Genomic DNA, 17,894 nt, shown 5'->3' with positions numbered 1-17,894 from the left:
GAGGGCCGATCCGACGGCTAAAAAGACAGAGGAACCAAGAGGAACCAATTAGATAGGCACAAAGTGCATACTAAATGGTGGGACCATATGCACTAAGTGCATACTAAAATTGGTGGGATCACCCCTTAAGAAAAGAGGGGATAATTCTATTTTCGAAATTGTTTTATGTAATTAAGGGTAGAATAGTAAATTTATAATAGTAAAATAATCTTTGAGTAGTATATGAATAATTGAAGTAGTATAGTTTGTAAAATGTTTATTTCTCGAATTCAACCTTAGCCACTCTCGTCTGTCTGTTTGTTCTTCCTTCGTGTGTGCTGTGGCGGCGTTGGCTGCTAGGGCGAGGGCGAGGGCGAGGGCCAGGCAGGGCTGCGGCGGCGCCGACTACCAGGGCGAGGGCAAGGGCGGCCAGAGCATGCGAAGCTTCTCACCAGTCTCCGACGAACGGCGGCTCCGCGTAGATCCGGGAAAGACGGTGGAGGAGGCGAGATCCGGGCCCGGCGGCGGCGGCCGACCCAGCTGCCGGGAGGGTGCGGGCGGCGTGGTGCGCGCGTCCGCGGCGGTCCGAGGTTGCTCAAATCGGCCGCCACAAAGACGGTGGAGGAGGCGAGATCCGGGACCGGCGGCGTCCACGGTGCCGTTCGTCGCGCTGGGGGGCGGGGGGTTCCTGGTGCGGCCCGTGATCGCGCTGGGGGTGCTCCTCCTCGTGCTCTCCCTCACGGGCCTCGCGGGGGCACTCTGCCTCGCCTCGTGCCTCCTCTGGCTCTTCCTCCTCATCCTGCTCCTCTTCGCCTTCACCGTATTCGCCTTCGTCGTCACCAACCGCGGCGCCGGGTGGGTCGTCTCCGGCAGGGGGTACAAGGAGTACCGCCTCGGGGACTACTCCACCTGGATGCAGAGGAGGGTGGAGGACTCGCAGAACTGGGCCAAGATCCGCAGCTGCCTCCAGGACGGCGAGGTCTGCCAGAAGCTCGCGGCCAGGAAGGAGACTGTCGCCCAGTTCGTCAACAGCAACCTCTCCCCAATGCAGGTACATACACCGATTCCCTAGTTCTTAAGTTATCCACGTTGTAAGTATTTTTGGATTGTTGAATTTGTATAGAATTGCTGATTTTGTTCTGCATTTCACTTCATGAGCCAAATATTCACTAAATATAGGAGTTCTGTCAGTTTTGTCTAGCAATCACTGCATTAAACCTGCAATTTCTTATTGATCTGAACCTGCAATTTCTTATTGATCTGAGCTTGATTGGCTTGGTCATCTCGAAGTGATGTTAGCCTGTGACGAGTCGAGCCCACTTAGTACTTTGAACCCTCTCACATAGTTCAAAAAGCTCTGGCTCTGTCAAACAAAGAGGTTGTTGATAAAGCCATCTATCCTTCCAGAATCTAGTGAGGTTTCCATTTTTCATACAGATGTCGGTACCCATCAGATAGATATCCTTGACTTTAAGCAAATCAGACCAAACAGAAGAATCTGTTAACCGATGAGATACACTATGAATTGTATCAATATTTGAAATTGAGTATCTTAATGCTTTTACTGATATGCATTACAATCCTTTTTTAGCCAGAGAAGTCATGCCATCTTAATGTTTTTTGTTCAAAGTTTGACATAGAAAAAAGAGTTACCAAGGTTGCTCCTCTTTCTAAATGCATATGTAGTGTTTTTTTACCAGTAACAGCCTACCCAGCGTGCTTGGATAGTAGGCTTTATTGCTATTGTTTTGCTATTAGCACTTGTGGGTTGTGGCAAGAATTTTCATTAGAGTTCACTAGACCAAATATACATTGGAAATAATAGTAACATATTATCTTTACCTTTTTCCTGTTCTTTTAGGTAGAGTTACAAGTGTTTCGTAAGGAATTGGATAGATCTGAAAGTTTTACTGTGTCAATACCTGCACACACTGGTGGTGCAATGCCGGCATCTAGCTATTCAGATCAAAGCTTGACAGGTATCTCATATTTCTATACTTTCATTTTTTTTCTAAATAATTTTACATGGTAATCTGCAGGAAGTTAGGAATTGTATTTCTTGTTCTGTAGAGACGGGACTCCCTCTTAAAAGATGATTAAATCTTTCATAAGGATAACCTGTTTGATTGAGTTTTCATGAATTTTACTAGGCAAAAGATCATCAGGGGTATACTTTATTTTTCTGCAGAAGATGATGCACTTCTGTGCCTGAACACTGAAAAAACCAGGCTATCTCCACAGTGCACTACTAGTAGCAAGACAGTTACCATAGGGCAAAGTGAAGAAGAAACGTAAGAGTTGAGCAAGGATAAGGATATTCAACATATTAATATAAGAGGTGAAGAGCTTTTTAATCTTTTTTTGAATGATTTCTTTCTCTGATGCAATTTTGTGACGATTTTGTTGGATCTTTGAATAGAAGAGAAGCATCCTGAATCTCGGAGCATGTATTCTGAAAATGGCAGCAGAAGTTTTGGAATGCACATATAGGTCGGGTTTACTTGTTGACTTGGGCCGCGGTTGGTGGTGATTACAGGAAGAAAGATGCAGGTCATCATCTAGATCCAGGGTGCCAACCGGGAGATCAGATGCACTTGTGCAACTTCTGATGAAAGGCCGTCCAGGCGGTCCAGTCCGTAGAGCATAGTGTAGCTTCATGATGTGGTGAAGCTAAAGCTAACTGTAGAGGAGGCCCTGCATGACACGGCACATTATTTTGTAGCAGTTCGTTGACAGATGAAAAAAAGCCATGTTGTGTTGTGTTTAGGCCGGTCCAGGATCTGTGTCTCCCTCGCCTGCTAGTAGTACGTAGTAACCAGCAGCATGGGTTTGATGTGAGTATGTGAGCATGGTGGTTTGTACAAAGGTGTTTGCTGCACTTGCACTTGATCTATGTGTATAATACTCCTGTGGTAGTCTTCTTGTGGATGTGATCGCAGTTGCATATGCTGCTGCTTCGTTGAGAAATGAAAGTAGTAATTATTATTGTCATGGACCTGGGAAAAAACACCAAGCTGGGCCTCGGCGGATGCTGGAGAGGATCAGAGCAGAGCTTCTTTGCTCGACTGCTCACCATAGAGTACATGGACCTCGCCGAGCAGATGGTGCCTTTCCTTCTTTTTTCGCTCTATATGATCAGTCATCCTCATTATCTAAAAAATGATCAAGGTGCTGCTAACACATTTACTTTACTCGCCTTCTCAGTCTCTACAGGCCCTTAAGAAGATCTCTCTGGAGCACCCAACGGCCTGTTTGCGAGCTGGTGCGCTAATGGCTGTTCTATCGTATCTTGACTTCTTCTCCACTGGGGTTCAGGTTGAGTCCTCTGATCTTCTTTCAGCCGTTCTTGTCTTGTGCACGGTTTGCATCTACTTACACCTCTTCCCATGGGGGCATATGTTTGTTGTAGAGGGTAGCCTTGTCTACCGCCGCAAATATCTGCAGGAATTGCTAAAGAAAATGTTTGACTAAGTATTTGCGCCTGAACACACATGAATTTAGTTCAGCACATCGTTTAGGTCTGAACACACATCGTTCTAGTCATCTGGACAAACTAAAGATCAAATATAGCTTACTAAATAGACAGCACATTAGTTCTAAAAAGGCCTAAAAGGGCTGGTCTGCTGTTTCCCTGGATGCTTAGCCCTTTGAACTCGTTTAGCGATAGATTCGCTACTAAATTCATCTGCGACAGTAGGAGGAGTATTGACAACTAATTTTGTTGGCGGTCGTCCTCTTTTCCTATTTTGAGCTCCTGTTCCTTTTTCAGATCCTGTTCCTTTCGTTCCTTTCCCTCCTTTTGTTCGTTTCCCTTCTTTCGTGCTAGCCTCAGGGTTTGGAGTTTTAGTCTCTATTATTTGAACATCGCTTGAATTTTCAGCCTGTTCGTGCTGGCGTTGTTCGTCCGGATTGTTTGCATAGTACTCTTCCTCCTAAGAATCATCAAGAAAAATGTTAGACCCAGCATATTTTGTACAGTCTGGTATAAGTTGATGCATCTGGATCATTTTTAATATGAATTAAAAGTTCAGACCGTGATAGGATTTTGGTACGATTGTTGTCGTCTCATGTTGCGATCAGAAAGGAGCAACCTCGTGCATATTCTCCGTTTGAATCCTTGCATTTGTGTCTATACAAGTGAAAATTGTGCATTGTCATAGAACAATTATTGAATGAGTCTGTAGATATTTGGAATTAACAAGGATTGTAAGACTCACGTTTGTGAAATGAAAGGCCATTTTTTCTCCATCCCATGCTAGCATATAAAATATTATGAACGCCCCACATGAATGACTACAATGAACATAAGAATTAGTAATTTAAGTACAACATTAATGTAGAAAAGGGAAAAGGAGTACCCGTCTGTTTGTTGCGGTATGTTATGATAAGGAATTCGTTTCCAGGCGTGCAAGTTAACCAAGCCATAGTTGCCCGAAGAATCAATGCATTCTTGTATGCTTTCCACCTAGTGGATGGTGAGATAGATGTTAAATTTGATCGAACTGTAATTGTAATTGAATAGGTGGTACGTGTTACGTTGTACTTACCAATGCCTTCTCTTGGTTTTCATCTCGGGTTGAGGCTAAGGAGTTAAGTAGCTGGACCTCTTTCTTTATAAAATTTAGCACTAGTAGAGCCCAGTGGTTTTTATTTATATGCAGAGGCACGAAAACCTGAAAAAACTTTGAAAATCAGTATTACATACCAAATGCAGATATTATCCTGAAAAATAAATACGGATATTATCCTGAATGCAAATGTCAAGTAAAAGTGTCCAAACAAAATAAGTATTACATACCAAATGCCTTCGAACACATTTGTCGGCAATTAACTTCTTAAATGTCAGTCGTTGGTCACCCAGTTTATCTATAGCCAACTTCCTGGCTTGAAAAGTTGTTATGAATGATGCCTCTTCAGTCTCCACGTTGCTGAAATCAACATAGGCATTTATGACCTGCAAAGGGTGGAGTTATTAGTACGTAGTAGGTGTTTGCATATTATTGTGGACAAAAAGGACCTGAAATCAGTTTACCTCATCTAATATAAAGCCATCTGTGAAATTAGGGCGTAGCTGTTTGGCTGTAAGAACATGGTCACCTATTTGTACAACCTTAGCATGGTCGTAACTCATTAGTACGAAGCATCCGGCTTCTGTGTCTATTGGACTCACTTTGTAATCATTGTCGACAATTGGCTTTCTTGGTGTGATGTGTGTAGAGGCGTCGCCTTGGTGTTGTGTGGAGGGGCTGTTCTGCTGCTGCGTGTTCTTTTCCATCTTAACTTTTGTTCCAGTGTGTGCTTCAGCATTGATTCTCGCCAGTGCATGGGAGAAATGCAGTGGGCCACCTGGTTCTGACTTCTTGACTAGTATCTGTGGTGATTCCTGTAGTTGGTATTTTTTGTTAAATTCCAAAATATCAAATCCAACATTAGACAAAGCAACTGAAGCCACATTTGCATACCCGAACTTGTGCAGATGTAGGCATAGATAACCGAACTTGCGAAGATGTAGCCATAGACGGCTGACCTTATGCAGATGTAGGCGTAGATGGGTCAACAATACTTTGCAGTAGCTGAAGGATTTGTTGTTGTACCTGTTGTGTTTTCTGTTTTTTTTTGAGAAATTGTGTTAGACAATGAAGCACGGATGGGAACCACAAATGAGTACTCACGCTGGTTACCTTGATATCCATTTTCATTTGTGCAGTATCATCTTCTATCTTGCTCACCCTAGCTTCCAGTCTGTTGTCCAGCCTTTTCTCCTTTCTAATCTTAGCTAACTCCTCGTTTTGTGATAATATTTTCCTATCATATTTGTGGTCTATATCCATAATTTTTTTCCATTGCTAGTGCAATGTCCGTTTGGCTGTTGTTCGTCCATTCTTCAAGGAATTGCTTCTACATAAATATGAAAGAATGAATTAGGCACACAAACGAGGTTATCTACATAAATAGTTGTGATACATACTTGTTTGTTGCTTAGACCCTCCTCGCGTGTTGGCGCCTATTCTGACATTGATGTTTCTATTTTTATATTTTTTGGCTTGGTGGTCTGCTGCAGGGTGGTCTGACCAGTAGTGCGCGTCATAAGCTGGAAACAATTAATAAGATAGTTAGGATGTATGCGTATGAACAGCAGCATATTGATGGTATGTTTCGAAACTTACAGTTCCTCCATCTAGGCCGGCCTGATTAAAAGCATGCCATCGAAGACCAGCATTGTCTTCAGTCCACCTCGCCATCAGTGGTGGTTGGATTGTCTCGTAATTGATCCCGTACTTGGTGTATGCAATGACGCGCTCCCAGTACCAAAACTATTAACACAATGCAAAAAATACATAAGACCAAAAGTAAACATTGTTTATAGGTGGTTGTAGCGTATAGAACTGACCTGCAGCAAAGTCAAATTGCCCTGTATGTTGACTCGTTTCTTAACTATGTAATTATTACATGAGGTTAATAAATGGGTCAGAGTGAATTGGCCCCAATTGAATTTTGGAATGTCTGATACTTTTCTAACCACGGGTAGATAACTAGCTTTAACATAGGGCTTCACGGTTGGTGCTAGAATGACACCAATTGTGAACAAGACAAATATTCTATAGAAGTCATCATCCGGAGTGTCTGATTTCATCATCATTTGTTTCAACTTGCTTATCGTGAGAAGGTGGTCTGCATCTTCATACCTCTTCAACAATTCAATTTCCACTTTTTTGTCTTCATCTTTGACCTCCTCTTGGTTTACATGTTTAAAAACATCTATGCCTTCAATCCAGAGTCCCATTATGTCCCTGACATCCTCTAGGTAAATAGGAACATTCTTACCACATATAAAAAAGCATTGGTTGCTGATTTCGTATCTGTTTGCAATTTTGTCAATCATTTGTCTTCTGAGACACGTCCCTGGCATACGAAGCAGCCCCCCCAAATCCCATAGACTTAATAGCATCCTTGTGGTCGCTCGATAATGCTTTTACAGCGTTTACAAAACTCACAGATGAGTTTATTAAATGCATATATTTCTGCAATAACCAGTTGGTCGATGATAAGTTGCTAACAATGCAAAGGCAACTTGCACAAAAATAGGAACTGGATATTGGATATGGAAATTACCTGCTTCTTGGTCCCTCCCTGCACTTTTTGAGTATGAACCATGCTACCGCTGTCAACTGCATCAAATGATGTGAATAAGAAATGTTGATAATGAATGCTGCAGTTGTAATCTGGTTATGTGCAAAAATAGGTTTTCACTAATTATAGAGTTTCACTGAGTCTGTTTTTATTTTGAAGGATAGTAGCAATGCAATAGCAGGCGAGGAATAGCAGTTCTACCACAGTGATAGCAGCAGGGCATTGGTAAATTTTTAGACTTAGTTAATCTTTTGACTTTATAGATTTTAGTTTGTAAAGATCAATTCTTTTGCAGATGGAATGACAGTGCAAGTAGGGATTGTTAACCTGCTACTGGAAACACATCGAGGGGCTCGCCGTCAAGGAGATGCAACATGGTATTTATGTATATTTCAGCATTTTGGTGCCCTTTTACTATATTCCTTTGCATATCTTGGTTCTTGTTTGTTTGTCTAAAATTTATTCCACCATTTACACTTCGCTGCAATGTTTGTGCCTGGAAAAAGGAATGCTAATCCTTCTAACTATCATAGCGTGGGCGTCCCATATATCAATGGCGATGCGCTGCACGCGAGCCTGGGGCTGCCTTCCGCGCTCGCCGTCGACACAGCGCGTGTCGGGAAGCTCCAGATCACGGTAAGATAAGATGTCGCCACCCTCCCGCTTGTAACTCTCTGTATATCAGCTGCCTTGCTGTTTCTCTCTCGGGAGTCGCATTGTTGGCAGATGCTTGCCCACGCTGCAGTCAAGTTGCCAACGTTTGATATGTTCCGGTGAATTTTGATTCCCACCTACTCTAGTTGTACTTCGTGGGCAATAGAATACGGTAATTGCGTTGAACTTGGGATTCTGACTGACAGTCGCGGTAGACTGTCTTCTCAGCTAAGCAAATTAGAGTTGTACAGTCGCAGTTGTGTTAACACGATGGTTCCATGAAGTTATTCTTTGTATTAGCTCCGCATTCATGTTACATTTCCTGCACTCTGTTCAATATTGGAGTCTTATGAGCTTGATTTTCCTTTCTTCAGTTGTTGACTGAAGTTGCTTTCTAAGAAACTAATATTTGGTATCTTTTGCAGGTTCAGTTAGTGGTTCATTGAAGTGAAACTGTATTGCTATCTTCAACTACTGGGGCCATGGCCTACGAGATTAGTGAAATCAAAAGTAATGTTTTATTTTAATTAAGATTGTTACTTAGTAAAAGTAATCCATGAGCTTTCATTTGTCTTTCCTTTATTTCTCAAACTTGCAGGCATTAGCCTTACCTGTTTACAATTTAATAATAAACTACCAGAACTCTCGTTCTACATTGATTACTGAAAATACTGTTGCTATATTATAGTTGTCACTTGTTCATATTTGTTGAAGAAGTCTATTTGCCTCTTTAAGTTGAAGTACTAATAGTTTCTACTTTATTCCGCATGTTTCAATGTGAAGAGATTGGCATAGGTCTCGTGGGGTTTGGCATCCTATTCTCATTCCTTGGTGTTATCCTTTTCTTCGATAGGGGCTTGTTGGCTCTGGGTAATGTATGATACTACAATTCTCAATCCTTGTCTTGTATTACTACGTATCTAATGAATACTCTGACTCCTTCTGGTCTCACTGTTTATGTCGTGATTTCATTTATTTATGTCGTTAGTTACAGCTATCGTGTGAGCAGTTTGTAATTGTACTTCTTTCTGTTGTCTTTTTTAGCACTGCATCATCTCCATCATCAACAACTAATAGTGATTAGTTGGAAAATAGCAGGGCAAACTTGGAAGTGGGCGCCAATTGAGGTCAGTGCCCGAACAAACACAAATTCATACATCTAATCACTGGAATAGGGATGCATCACTTACCAGTAACCTTTGACTCATTTTGAACCCGGATGCCGATTGGAGTACGGAGCTGGCCTCCATCTGCCGCGGTATCCATGGTGCCGATTCCAGTCGATGGACTCGGCTGGCCTCTGTATTCTGCCGTAGGCATTGCTGTTTCAAATCAGGAAAATTACTCTTTACTGTTCGTCTCTATATGTTGACACTAATGCTCAATCGTAGTCTCACAAATCAGAAGCCATGTGTAATAATCCTGAGTTGCAGTTAACAACAGCATATACGGTGTGGTTAATAACCTTACTTTTGTTAGTTTTGGTAACTGAATTCTTTTGTTTACCACTGCAGTTACCATCTGTATCAAATGTGCAATTAGAGCCATTTGAGGTCAACATTGACAAGCTTGATCTCGTGCTTGTAGAGAAGGACGATTCTGAAAATCTTTCCAGCCCTACCAGGTGAATTTCATTTATTTATGTCGTGATTTACAGCTATCGTGTGAGCAGTTTGTAATTGTACTTCTTTCTGTTGTCTTTTTTAGCACTGCGTCATCTCCATCATCAGCAACTAATAGTGATTAGTTGAAAAATAACAGGGCAAACTTGGAAGTGGGCGCCGATCTATCCTAGTGCCCGAACAAACACAAATTCATACATCTAATCACTGGAATAGGGATGCATCACTTACTAGTAATCTTTGATTCATTTTGAACCCGGTTGCCGATTGGAGCTGGCCTCCATCTGTCGCCGTATCCATGGTGCCGATTCCAGACGATGGACTCGGCTGGCCTCTGTATTCTGTCATAGCCATTGCTGTTTCAAATTAGGAAAATTACTCTTTACTGTTCGTCTCTATATGTTGACACTAATGCTCATTCGTAGTCTCACAAATCAGAAGCCATGTGTAATAGCAGTACATCTTAGTACTAATTGCAATGATGTTTATGTGGCAGAATAGCAGTACATGGTTTTCGTCCTTGAATCGTGGAGATCGTCGTAGTAGCACAAATGCATACATCAAATGAATATGAAGGAGAGATGTATATCAGTTACCTTCGATCCTGGTGCCGTTGCCAGGAGATGAATTACTGTGCCGTCTTCTCTCCTGTGCCGCCGAGGGAAACTGCCGAAATAAACTGAGAACGGAGAGAAGTACGCGGGTTGTTGAGATCCTATAAATTAGGAAAGTGGAACTGAAATGGCCACGGTGAGAAGAGACGGTAAGCCGTTATTGGGCCATATTGGGCCGACGTGGCTCGCATGACCAGCGTGCTGCCTTTGCCGATGATACATGCTCCCGTTCGTCAAAACCTGCATGCACGCACGAACAGCATCATCAGTCGTCATATGTCGCAGGAACGAACAAAGAAGGTAGCATGTATCATGCAGTCACGTGTACGTCGCAGGAACGAACAAAGAAGGTAGCATGCATCATGCAGTCACGTGTACGTGCACGAAAGGCTACTATATATCTACCGCTGTACGTCTACGTGTACGTGTACGTGCCAGTGTTTCACGGGCACAGCTTGGGGCTAGCTACTACGTACCTAGGTAGTTGATCGTACGTATGTACTCCGTACGTGCTAATTACGTGTCGTAAGCTCGATCGTGTTTGACGGATGGTTGTTGATGTTGACTGATCGATTGAAAAAGATCTCGAGTAATAGTAAGCAGATCGAGGTTCGTACTATATAGAACGAGACTGCATACCAAGTTGTTGGTCACGACGTAGCACTATCAGTACGACACCACGATATGTACAATAGCAACTGAACCGAGTTGTTGGTCATGTCGTGGCATTATCAGTACGACGCCCCGACATAGTAGTATTTGCCATTTTTTAGCATTTATTTAAAAAATAATTTTCTTCCTTAAAAAAATTAAAAAATAATTTTATCAACTTACATTTTAGAATGGTTTCCTAATTCTTCAAAAAAAACATATCCCTCTATTTTGTCCCTATATATATGCCTATATGATTGCAACTGAACTAATAGGCCTAACATGATAGGAACTAAGCCGCTATTGTCACGTGACGTCCGAGTGGGACTAACATGGCAGTAGGTGGACACAATCGGGCACTCGATGGCATATGACATGGCACTCGATAGGACGAGACTGCAGGCGAAGTTGTTGGTCACGACGTGGCACTATCAGTACGCCACCACGACATGTACCTACGTGTGAGACTACCAAGTTGTTGGTTATGACGTGGCACTATCAGTACGCCACCACGACATGTACCTACGTGTGAGACTACCAAGTTGTTGGTTATGACGTGGCACTATCAGTACGCCACCACGACATGTACCTACGTGTGAGACTACCAAGTTGTTGGTTATGACGTGGCACTATCAGTACGCCACCACGACATGTACCTACGAGTGAGACTACCAAGTTGTTGGTTATGACGTGGCACTATCAGTACGCCACCACGACATGTACCTACGAGTGAGACTACTAAGTTGTTGGTTATGACGTGGCACTATCAGTACGCCACCACGACATGTACCTACGAGTGAGACTACCAAGTTGTTGGTTATGACTGATAGGCCTAACATGAACCAAAGTGAACCGATCACTCTTACATGTACTCCGAGTGTACTAATATGCTTAACATGATAGGAAAGTGAATCGATCGGTCTCATGTCTTTCCACAGTGATGAACCACTAGGCATAACATGATAGGAACTAAGTCGCCACTTGCACGTGTCGTCCGAGTGCACTAATAGACCAACATGATAGTAATTTGAACCGAACACTCTAACCATGTGTTTTTTAAAGTGTGAACACGAGTTTTTCTTATTTTTAAGTTCTTGCTTTTTATTAGAAATTAGTAGCGTAACTCAAAACAATTAGCATGGATTATGGATGAGGAAAAGATTGTGGAGGGTGAAAAATGAAAAAAATACATAGAATGTGGATATGAATGGTGATAGCCTCCGTAGCGGCAGATATATAAAAGAATTAAATTTTAAAATAAATGGTGGCAAAAAAAATTATTGCCACGGGCCAGCTTCAGCTAGGTTGGGTTCGACCATGGAGGGAGCCCAGCCAGGCTGCGCCAGCCCAATTGGCCCAGGTAACGAGTGAGAGTAGGTATTGTGTAGTTCGATCACTGCTACTTCTCCGGTTGTTTTATGCTACGTTTTTGCGTGGACAGCGAGCGAGGTGGGACTAAACTAGTGCAGATGGCTGACTGCCTTATTCAATTGGATTTGTTGGGCCATGACCTGATGGGCAGGCCCGGTTACAGGTCCCTTCTTCCCCGCTGAGCCGCATCAACCGGGTGAATCCACCGCCGGCCGATCCGTCGAACGCACCCGCACCCCCCGAGGTTCCCCGCGCCCGTGCCAATAAACAGTAGGCCCAGAGCACCACGCCGCCCCCTTTTAACCCTAAAGGAGCCGCCCCGAGCACTAGCCCTAGGCCGCGCAACGCCATAGCCGCCGCCCAGAGCTCTACCCACCGCCGCCGCCGCCGCCGCTGATCTCCGCCTTCACTGCGTCACCGGTGTCTCCCGTGCTGTTTTTGAACTCCAGCACGTGATGATGTGCTTTTCCTTTCTCCCGTGGTACTTGTTTCAGATCAGTATAGGCATGTTTCATGAATATATTGTTGCTATAGTATTCTTGATCCGTTATATTTGTAATCTTTGGATTAGATGGATCTTGAGCACTACCTGGATTTAGGCATCTAGTTACCCGCATAGGCTGCAATGGTGGAATCACACTAAGCAACATGCTCTGAAACTTAGACTGATGGAATCACACTAACCAAAATGGAAATCTTCCCACTGAGTTCTTCCCCACAATCCATGGTAGGTTGATGGCATCATGGGATGCGACCGTGATAACAAAAGCAACAATACTGAGTGCTTTATTTTCCTGTTTACACGCTTTCTTTGTCAATATATCATGCAAGTTCAGTTCTTCCCTCATGCATTTATCACTGGTTGGTCAAGTACATGTATGCTGTTCTGATGGATTTACGAAACTGCTACGTCAAACTTCAGGTACCATGGATCTTGCAAACCACCTAAAGGAGTGGGACGAGATGGCTACCAAACTAAAGGCGGACTTCGAGGATATGAAATTGAAGTTACAGCTTGACCGTTCTGACGCTGACATCAGAACAAAACAAGTGCGACAACAAAATGAGCGGTACATAATTTCTCAGCGAAAACTACTGGACGAAGGGTCAACCATTGAGCAGAATGACGTTGCTGTGAGAATGGAGGTTGCACTGGGTCGCTTGTTGAAGCAAGCGTTACATGATCAGCGTGCTGCCTTTGCCGAGAAGATGAAGCAGGAACGCGCCGTCTTAAATCAATCCTTATCAAAGGTCCTTGAAGAAGTTGATGCCAACATAAAGAAAGAGCGAGCCAATGTTGACTCCATGATTAAGCAGGCAGGGGAACAAATGGATAAGGAGTTGGAAAATGAGCGCTCAAAATTGAAGTCAATGATTCAGTCCTTGATCGAACAAGAGGAGGGCCGGTCCTTGATCCAAGAAGAGGAGGTCCATGCCAACATGAATGTAGAGGTAACTACAGTATGCTAGTATTTCATATTTTGCATTACATAGATAGCCATTTGAACACCTCGAATCTTTACACTTTCAGGTACAAGATGGGATCTACATACCACGGAAATACATGCATATATTATTGGACAACGAGTGTGGACCGGTATATGAAATTTTTGTACAGTATCCGTGTAAGAACTCCGTGTGGCCAAATTGTCCTTATTCGTCTAATCTATACGTGCAGGATGTTGTAATGCGATTTATCCTTCACTCAGTTAAGGAACTTTATTCAGATATGAAGAAGTACTACGATAGTCGAGAAGAATTAGGCCAGTTTACAATTGTAAAACCAGCCACTTCTGTTGAGTTTGTCACGATGTTGGGGGCTTTGAAACCTTTTGGATACAGAGGAGACGGACAGTTGTACTACCTCAATCCTGCTCCTAGGAGTCAGCCATCAACTGGGTTAGTACACATTGACGGTCAAGAAGAGGTAAATGAATTGGTGCTTGCTCATGAAAAAGAGGAGACTAAAATTTGTCATCTGTACCTAGTGAAAGGATGTAACGACGATTTGTACGGCATGAGTATTGGTTCCTCTCCACAAAAAAAACTACTTCATACAATCATATATGTATAACATGACAGCAACTTAATGCAGGACATGTCGGACATGGAAACAGACTACAATGAGGAAGAAGAACAAGGCTACTGTGATGAAGAAGAACAACGTTGACTCCATGATTAAGCAAACAATAATGATTGGTATCTAGAAAAGAAGAAGAAGAAGCTGGGAGAGATGATGAAGAGATGGAGTCGCTGGGATTACTAGTTATTTAGTTGGTTGGACAATTGCATTGGTTAGGGGAAATTCGGGATTGAGCCCTGCAATTAGGGGAAATTTAAGCATGAGGGGTTATAGATATGAGACTAGAGATTGCTAGTAGTATATGCTTATTTGTGGAAGTGGTAGTTGCCATCATCTGTTTCAAAGTATCTTGGGTGGGCAGATGAAATGTATCCTCCCTTGGCTTCTCCGTTTGTTTACTACATCTCATATGAAATCATCCCTGGCACGTGCGACGTTCATCTCTTATGCCATCATTACAGCTTATGTTCTACTGTGATTAACTGTGATGAACCATGTGTTACTGTTAGCGGTGTGACGAATGAACCGAGGACGAGCTGGCCGGCCTCACCTGAGCCTTGAGATGCATGCCTGCCCCATTAGCGGAACAGAGAGGCCAGCCAGACAGCACTGCCTACCTGACCGCACCCCATCAGGCCATCACAGCGATTGTGAGCACTCAGAGCTGCCGCCACGTGATGCTCTACCGCTGCCCTCTCCTGTCGTTGTCAGCGTTCCTAAAGATATGCAGTGCGTTGAGCCGTTGATCATGATTCATGTGGCGCAACATATGAAACTTCCTATAGGTGGCTCTGCTGCAAACTGCGCGACGCGGCCGCCGACGGGCGACTGGGAAACGGGGCACTCTCAGCTTTGGCAGCACGAGTATTGAGAAGAGAACCACAAAATCAAAACACAGAAACACTAGTACCTGGCATCACTCACATCTCACTTGACTTTTTTAGCAAGCTATTAAAGACTTTCACAGGAGCAGCTCCTCTAGATTGACACAGAAAATACAGTTACATGAATCAACTGCACGATAAACTAAAAAAAGAAAATCAAACATGCTACATGCAACACGATTCCAGCACGTACATGGATCAGAACTGGTAATTGCGCAAAGTTAATCACTAGAATTGATGTACAGTGTGCCCAATAGTAAAGTCCCACTCTTTAACAAAAGATGTTAGCCCTGAGAACGAACTGGTCAGGCGAACTTAAAAATTACACCTTATTTCATCGTTGGGAGCTAGATTCCATTATCCCCTGTACACTGAAACCACCCAAAATCTGGCGTCCTCACCTCAGACAACCTCTTCAATTCCATGGAGGTAATGAAATAGTAGCTGTGTAGATACCAGAGTGAACTTGCAAGCCCCAAAGATGTATTACTGAGCTTCAGTTCCATGGGGAATACAACCCGGTATGAAAGCTTCTTATATTGGCCAAGCTGCTCATTGTACTTGAAACGCTTTAGATGGATCACCAATATGTGGGGAGCCTTCTTGATCTTCATTCTCTTCTGTGCTTCTTGCAAACTGGAATGCGACCAAATAATGGAGTTCAGTAGTAACAAAGGTCTAAAGTGAAGATGATGGTCCCTTCCATAAGGTAGAGAAAGAATGATATTTTCCAAAATCTATACAACGTAGATTGGGTGCAACAATGGTACAAGGGAACCAAGATTACTCAGGGGTCAGGGCTTAATGCTGTCACAGAGATCTACCAAAATAAAGTGCCCCCCAAGTAGGATGACAATAACCAGTAAAAATTGGCATAATTCTAAAGCAAAGAATGCTGATGATGATGACAAATAAATACAACCCAAGGGAAACATGGTATAGTTACCTGCAGCACTTGTCGCAGAAGAATTTATCCTCTGCATTTAAAGTCTCTGTAGAACATAAATTTTTCAGGCAGCTTGTGATAAAACTGTTTTGTTCAATATCAACACTAAGATCAAGAAATGTTTCATCCCTTGCAGTTACTGTTTCACATCTTAAGCATCTTGTTTTGTAGGTCAATATGCCCTGCAAAGTTTGTATGCATGTAAAGATGATGGTAACTTGAATCTAGAAGATAAAACACAATGCACTTTTCAATAAGTTCAGTCACCTGGAAATTTTTATGGACCAGAGTAACTGACGGTTCTTTTTTAACTCCATTGGCTAAAGGTTCAACTGGGCCATTAGGAGCTTTTTCAGAAGATGATGATTAGGGCGAGTCCTTAGCAGCACTTGACTCTTTTTCCAGAATATCAACAAGTTCATTCAAAAGGAAATTTAAGAACTCGTGTGCTTCCTACAAAAAACCATGGATACATATTTTAGTCAAGAGAAGTGGCTGTTTTGGAGCTACCATAAAAACTAATTCATTCCTGAAATGACTGCTTTTGAAGATACCAGAATAATTAAAACATTTCTACAACAGCTGCAAAATGTGGACACATCGCACATGAGAACACATACAACACTACACTACAATAACTCATATCCATACTTAAAGCTAAAGTAAATATTGCTATACAGTTTGTTACTGTGTCAATCCTACACAGTGAGACTAGCACAAAGAAACATATGTTGTTCACCAGCGTACCTATAAACAATAGGCAACAACAAACTCATCATTGGCAAATCATATATCAAGCACATCTTCAAGGAGCTTTGATTCCTACAAATGAAGAGGACAAACATCAGTCATAACTACACATGCCTCGCAGATTGCCTATTTTCAACTTAGATGAACTACCTCTTTTCTTATGGAGCATGTTCGCCGATTGTGACCCTTATCCTTACACAGGCTACATTTGACCTTAGATTTTTTTGTATTTGAAATTGACTTCAAATTTTTCTTCGGGGCCCCTCTTCCAGGCACATGCAAGGGATCTAGCACATTACTGAACGCTACAGAATCAAAATCCGGGGCTTGTGGCAGCACCGGACCATACCTCTTGCCTCTGTTATCTTCTTCATTTGGCAGGTTCATAGCAACTTCATCCTGCAGAACGTGTTTCAGCCGCTCATATGATTCAAGTGAACGAGATGCTGCGAAGGCTGCAGCTTGACCGATATTGCGTAGCTCACGGTACCTCTGTAGGCTTTCGGAATAGTCATACATGGTGCTCTTCCTTTTCGGAGGAAATGCACTCTTCGCCCCCATTGTCCACCTTTTCAAAACACAACAGTCTGGAAGCTTGTCTTCATCCAGATCGCCTAATACAAAGAAGATGTGTGAGCAGGGGGTTCCAATCGATTGTAACTTACTACAAGAACAAGAAATTCCCTTCAGATTGCCTTCATCACAAAATAGACATTTGACATAGTACATCATGTCTCCTTTATCCTTCCTACCAACAATATACTCACTCATATTATCGCCATCTAGAATGTCAATCGAAAAACACTTCTTGGCCGCCTTTATGCTGAACGGCACCGTGGCGAAAACTGTTGGAGTGAACGATTTCACGGCTTCTATCTCAATAATTGAAGCATCTGGTTCTATGCATGCCTCAGATTGCAATGCATTAGTGTCCAACTTTGCCTCATTTGTGCGCAGCCCTGAAAGGCAGTGCTCCACGTGCTTTACCATGTCAAGCAGTGTCATTTTACGATCTAGACACATATGAAGCCTAGAGTTTAGACTCTCACTCCGTTGGTTGCTCCTCAGTCCTAAGTAGTACTTACCAGCATGATACGAAGCACACCAGATTTCCCTCATATCATACATCTGATACAACCATGACTCCTTATTTGTAACCTTATGCTTATCCAAAAAATCCTGCCATTTTCTCTCGGTCTCTTCTATGGA

General features: G+C 42.8%; 2 protein-coding genes and 2 long non-coding RNA genes across 4 annotated transcripts; 1 reads left to right on the top strand and 3 right to left on the bottom strand.

Moving 5' to 3' along the window:
- Positions 1-3,475: 3,475 nt before the first annotated feature.
- LOC136532810 (uncharacterized) lies at positions 3,476-4,262 on the bottom strand. The gene is made up of 3 exons (XR_010778316.1): positions 4,197-4,262; positions 4,013-4,108; positions 3,476-3,911 (listed from the first exon to the last, which is right to left on the bottom strand). It is a non-coding gene; the product is annotated as an uncharacterized lncRNA (long non-coding RNA).
- Positions 4,263-6,147: 1,885 nt separating this feature from the next.
- Positions 6,148-6,892, bottom strand: LOC136532809 (uncharacterized). The gene is made up of 2 exons (XR_010778315.1): positions 6,371-6,892; positions 6,148-6,293 (listed from the first exon to the last, which is right to left on the bottom strand). It is a non-coding gene; the product is annotated as an uncharacterized lncRNA (long non-coding RNA).
- Positions 6,893-12,949: 6,057 nt separating this feature from the next.
- On the top strand, positions 12,950-14,192 carry LOC136532811 (uncharacterized). Its single transcript, XM_066525396.1, has 4 exons — positions 12,950-13,474; positions 13,554-13,619; positions 13,701-14,032; positions 14,105-14,192. The coding sequence occupies exons 1-4, from the start codon at positions 12,950-12,952 to the stop codon at positions 14,190-14,192; spliced, it is 1,011 nt and encodes a 336-aa protein (XP_066381493.1).
- Positions 14,193-15,234: 1,042 nt separating this feature from the next.
- On the bottom strand, positions 15,235-17,855 carry LOC136532815 (protein FAR1-RELATED SEQUENCE 1-like). The gene is made up of 5 exons (XM_066525399.1): positions 16,836-17,855; positions 16,683-16,757; positions 16,203-16,388; positions 15,936-16,117; positions 15,235-15,625 (listed from the first exon to the last, which is right to left on the bottom strand). Exons 1-2 carry the CDS (start codon positions 17,811-17,813, stop codon positions 16,722-16,724), a joined length of 1,014 nt encoding a protein of 337 aa, XP_066381496.1. The 5' UTR covers positions 17,814-17,855; the 3' UTR covers positions 15,235-15,625; positions 15,936-16,117; positions 16,203-16,388; positions 16,683-16,721.
- Positions 17,856-17,894: the final 39 nt, after the last annotated feature.

Source organism: Miscanthus floridulus, unplaced genomic scaffold (genome assembly GCF_019320115.1).
Source record: "Miscanthus floridulus cultivar M001 unplaced genomic scaffold, ASM1932011v1 fs_719_1_2, whole genome shotgun sequence".
In the NCBI taxonomy this organism is placed as follows: domain Eukaryota; kingdom Viridiplantae; phylum Streptophyta; class Magnoliopsida; order Poales; family Poaceae; genus Miscanthus; species Miscanthus floridulus.
This window is presented reverse-complemented; position numbering and strand designations above follow the sequence as displayed.

What these genes read in the sequence shown, in the direction of transcription:
- LOC136532811 (XM_066525396.1), top strand. Translation starts at nt 12,950, where the DNA reads ATGGATCTTGCAAACCACCTAAAGGAGTGGGACGAGATGGCTACCAAA. An exon ending in ATGCCAACATGAATGTAGAG is followed by an intron (nt 13,475 to 13,553) that starts GTAACTACAGTA and finishes TTACACTTTCAG; the next exon opens with GTACAAGATGGGATCTACAT. An exon ending in TGGACAACGAGTGTGGACCG is followed by an intron (nt 13,620 to 13,700) that starts GTATATGAAATT and finishes CTATACGTGCAG; the next exon opens with GATGTTGTAATGCGATTTAT.
- LOC136532815 (XM_066525399.1), bottom strand. Translation starts at nt 17,813, where the DNA reads ATGTATGATATGAGGGAAATCTGGTGTGCTTCGTATCATGCTGGTAAG. An exon ending in CATGCTCCATAAGAAAAGAG is followed by an intron (nt 16,758 to 16,835) that starts GTAGTTCATCTA and finishes CTTCATTTGTAG; the next exon opens with GAATCAAAGCTCCTTGAAGA.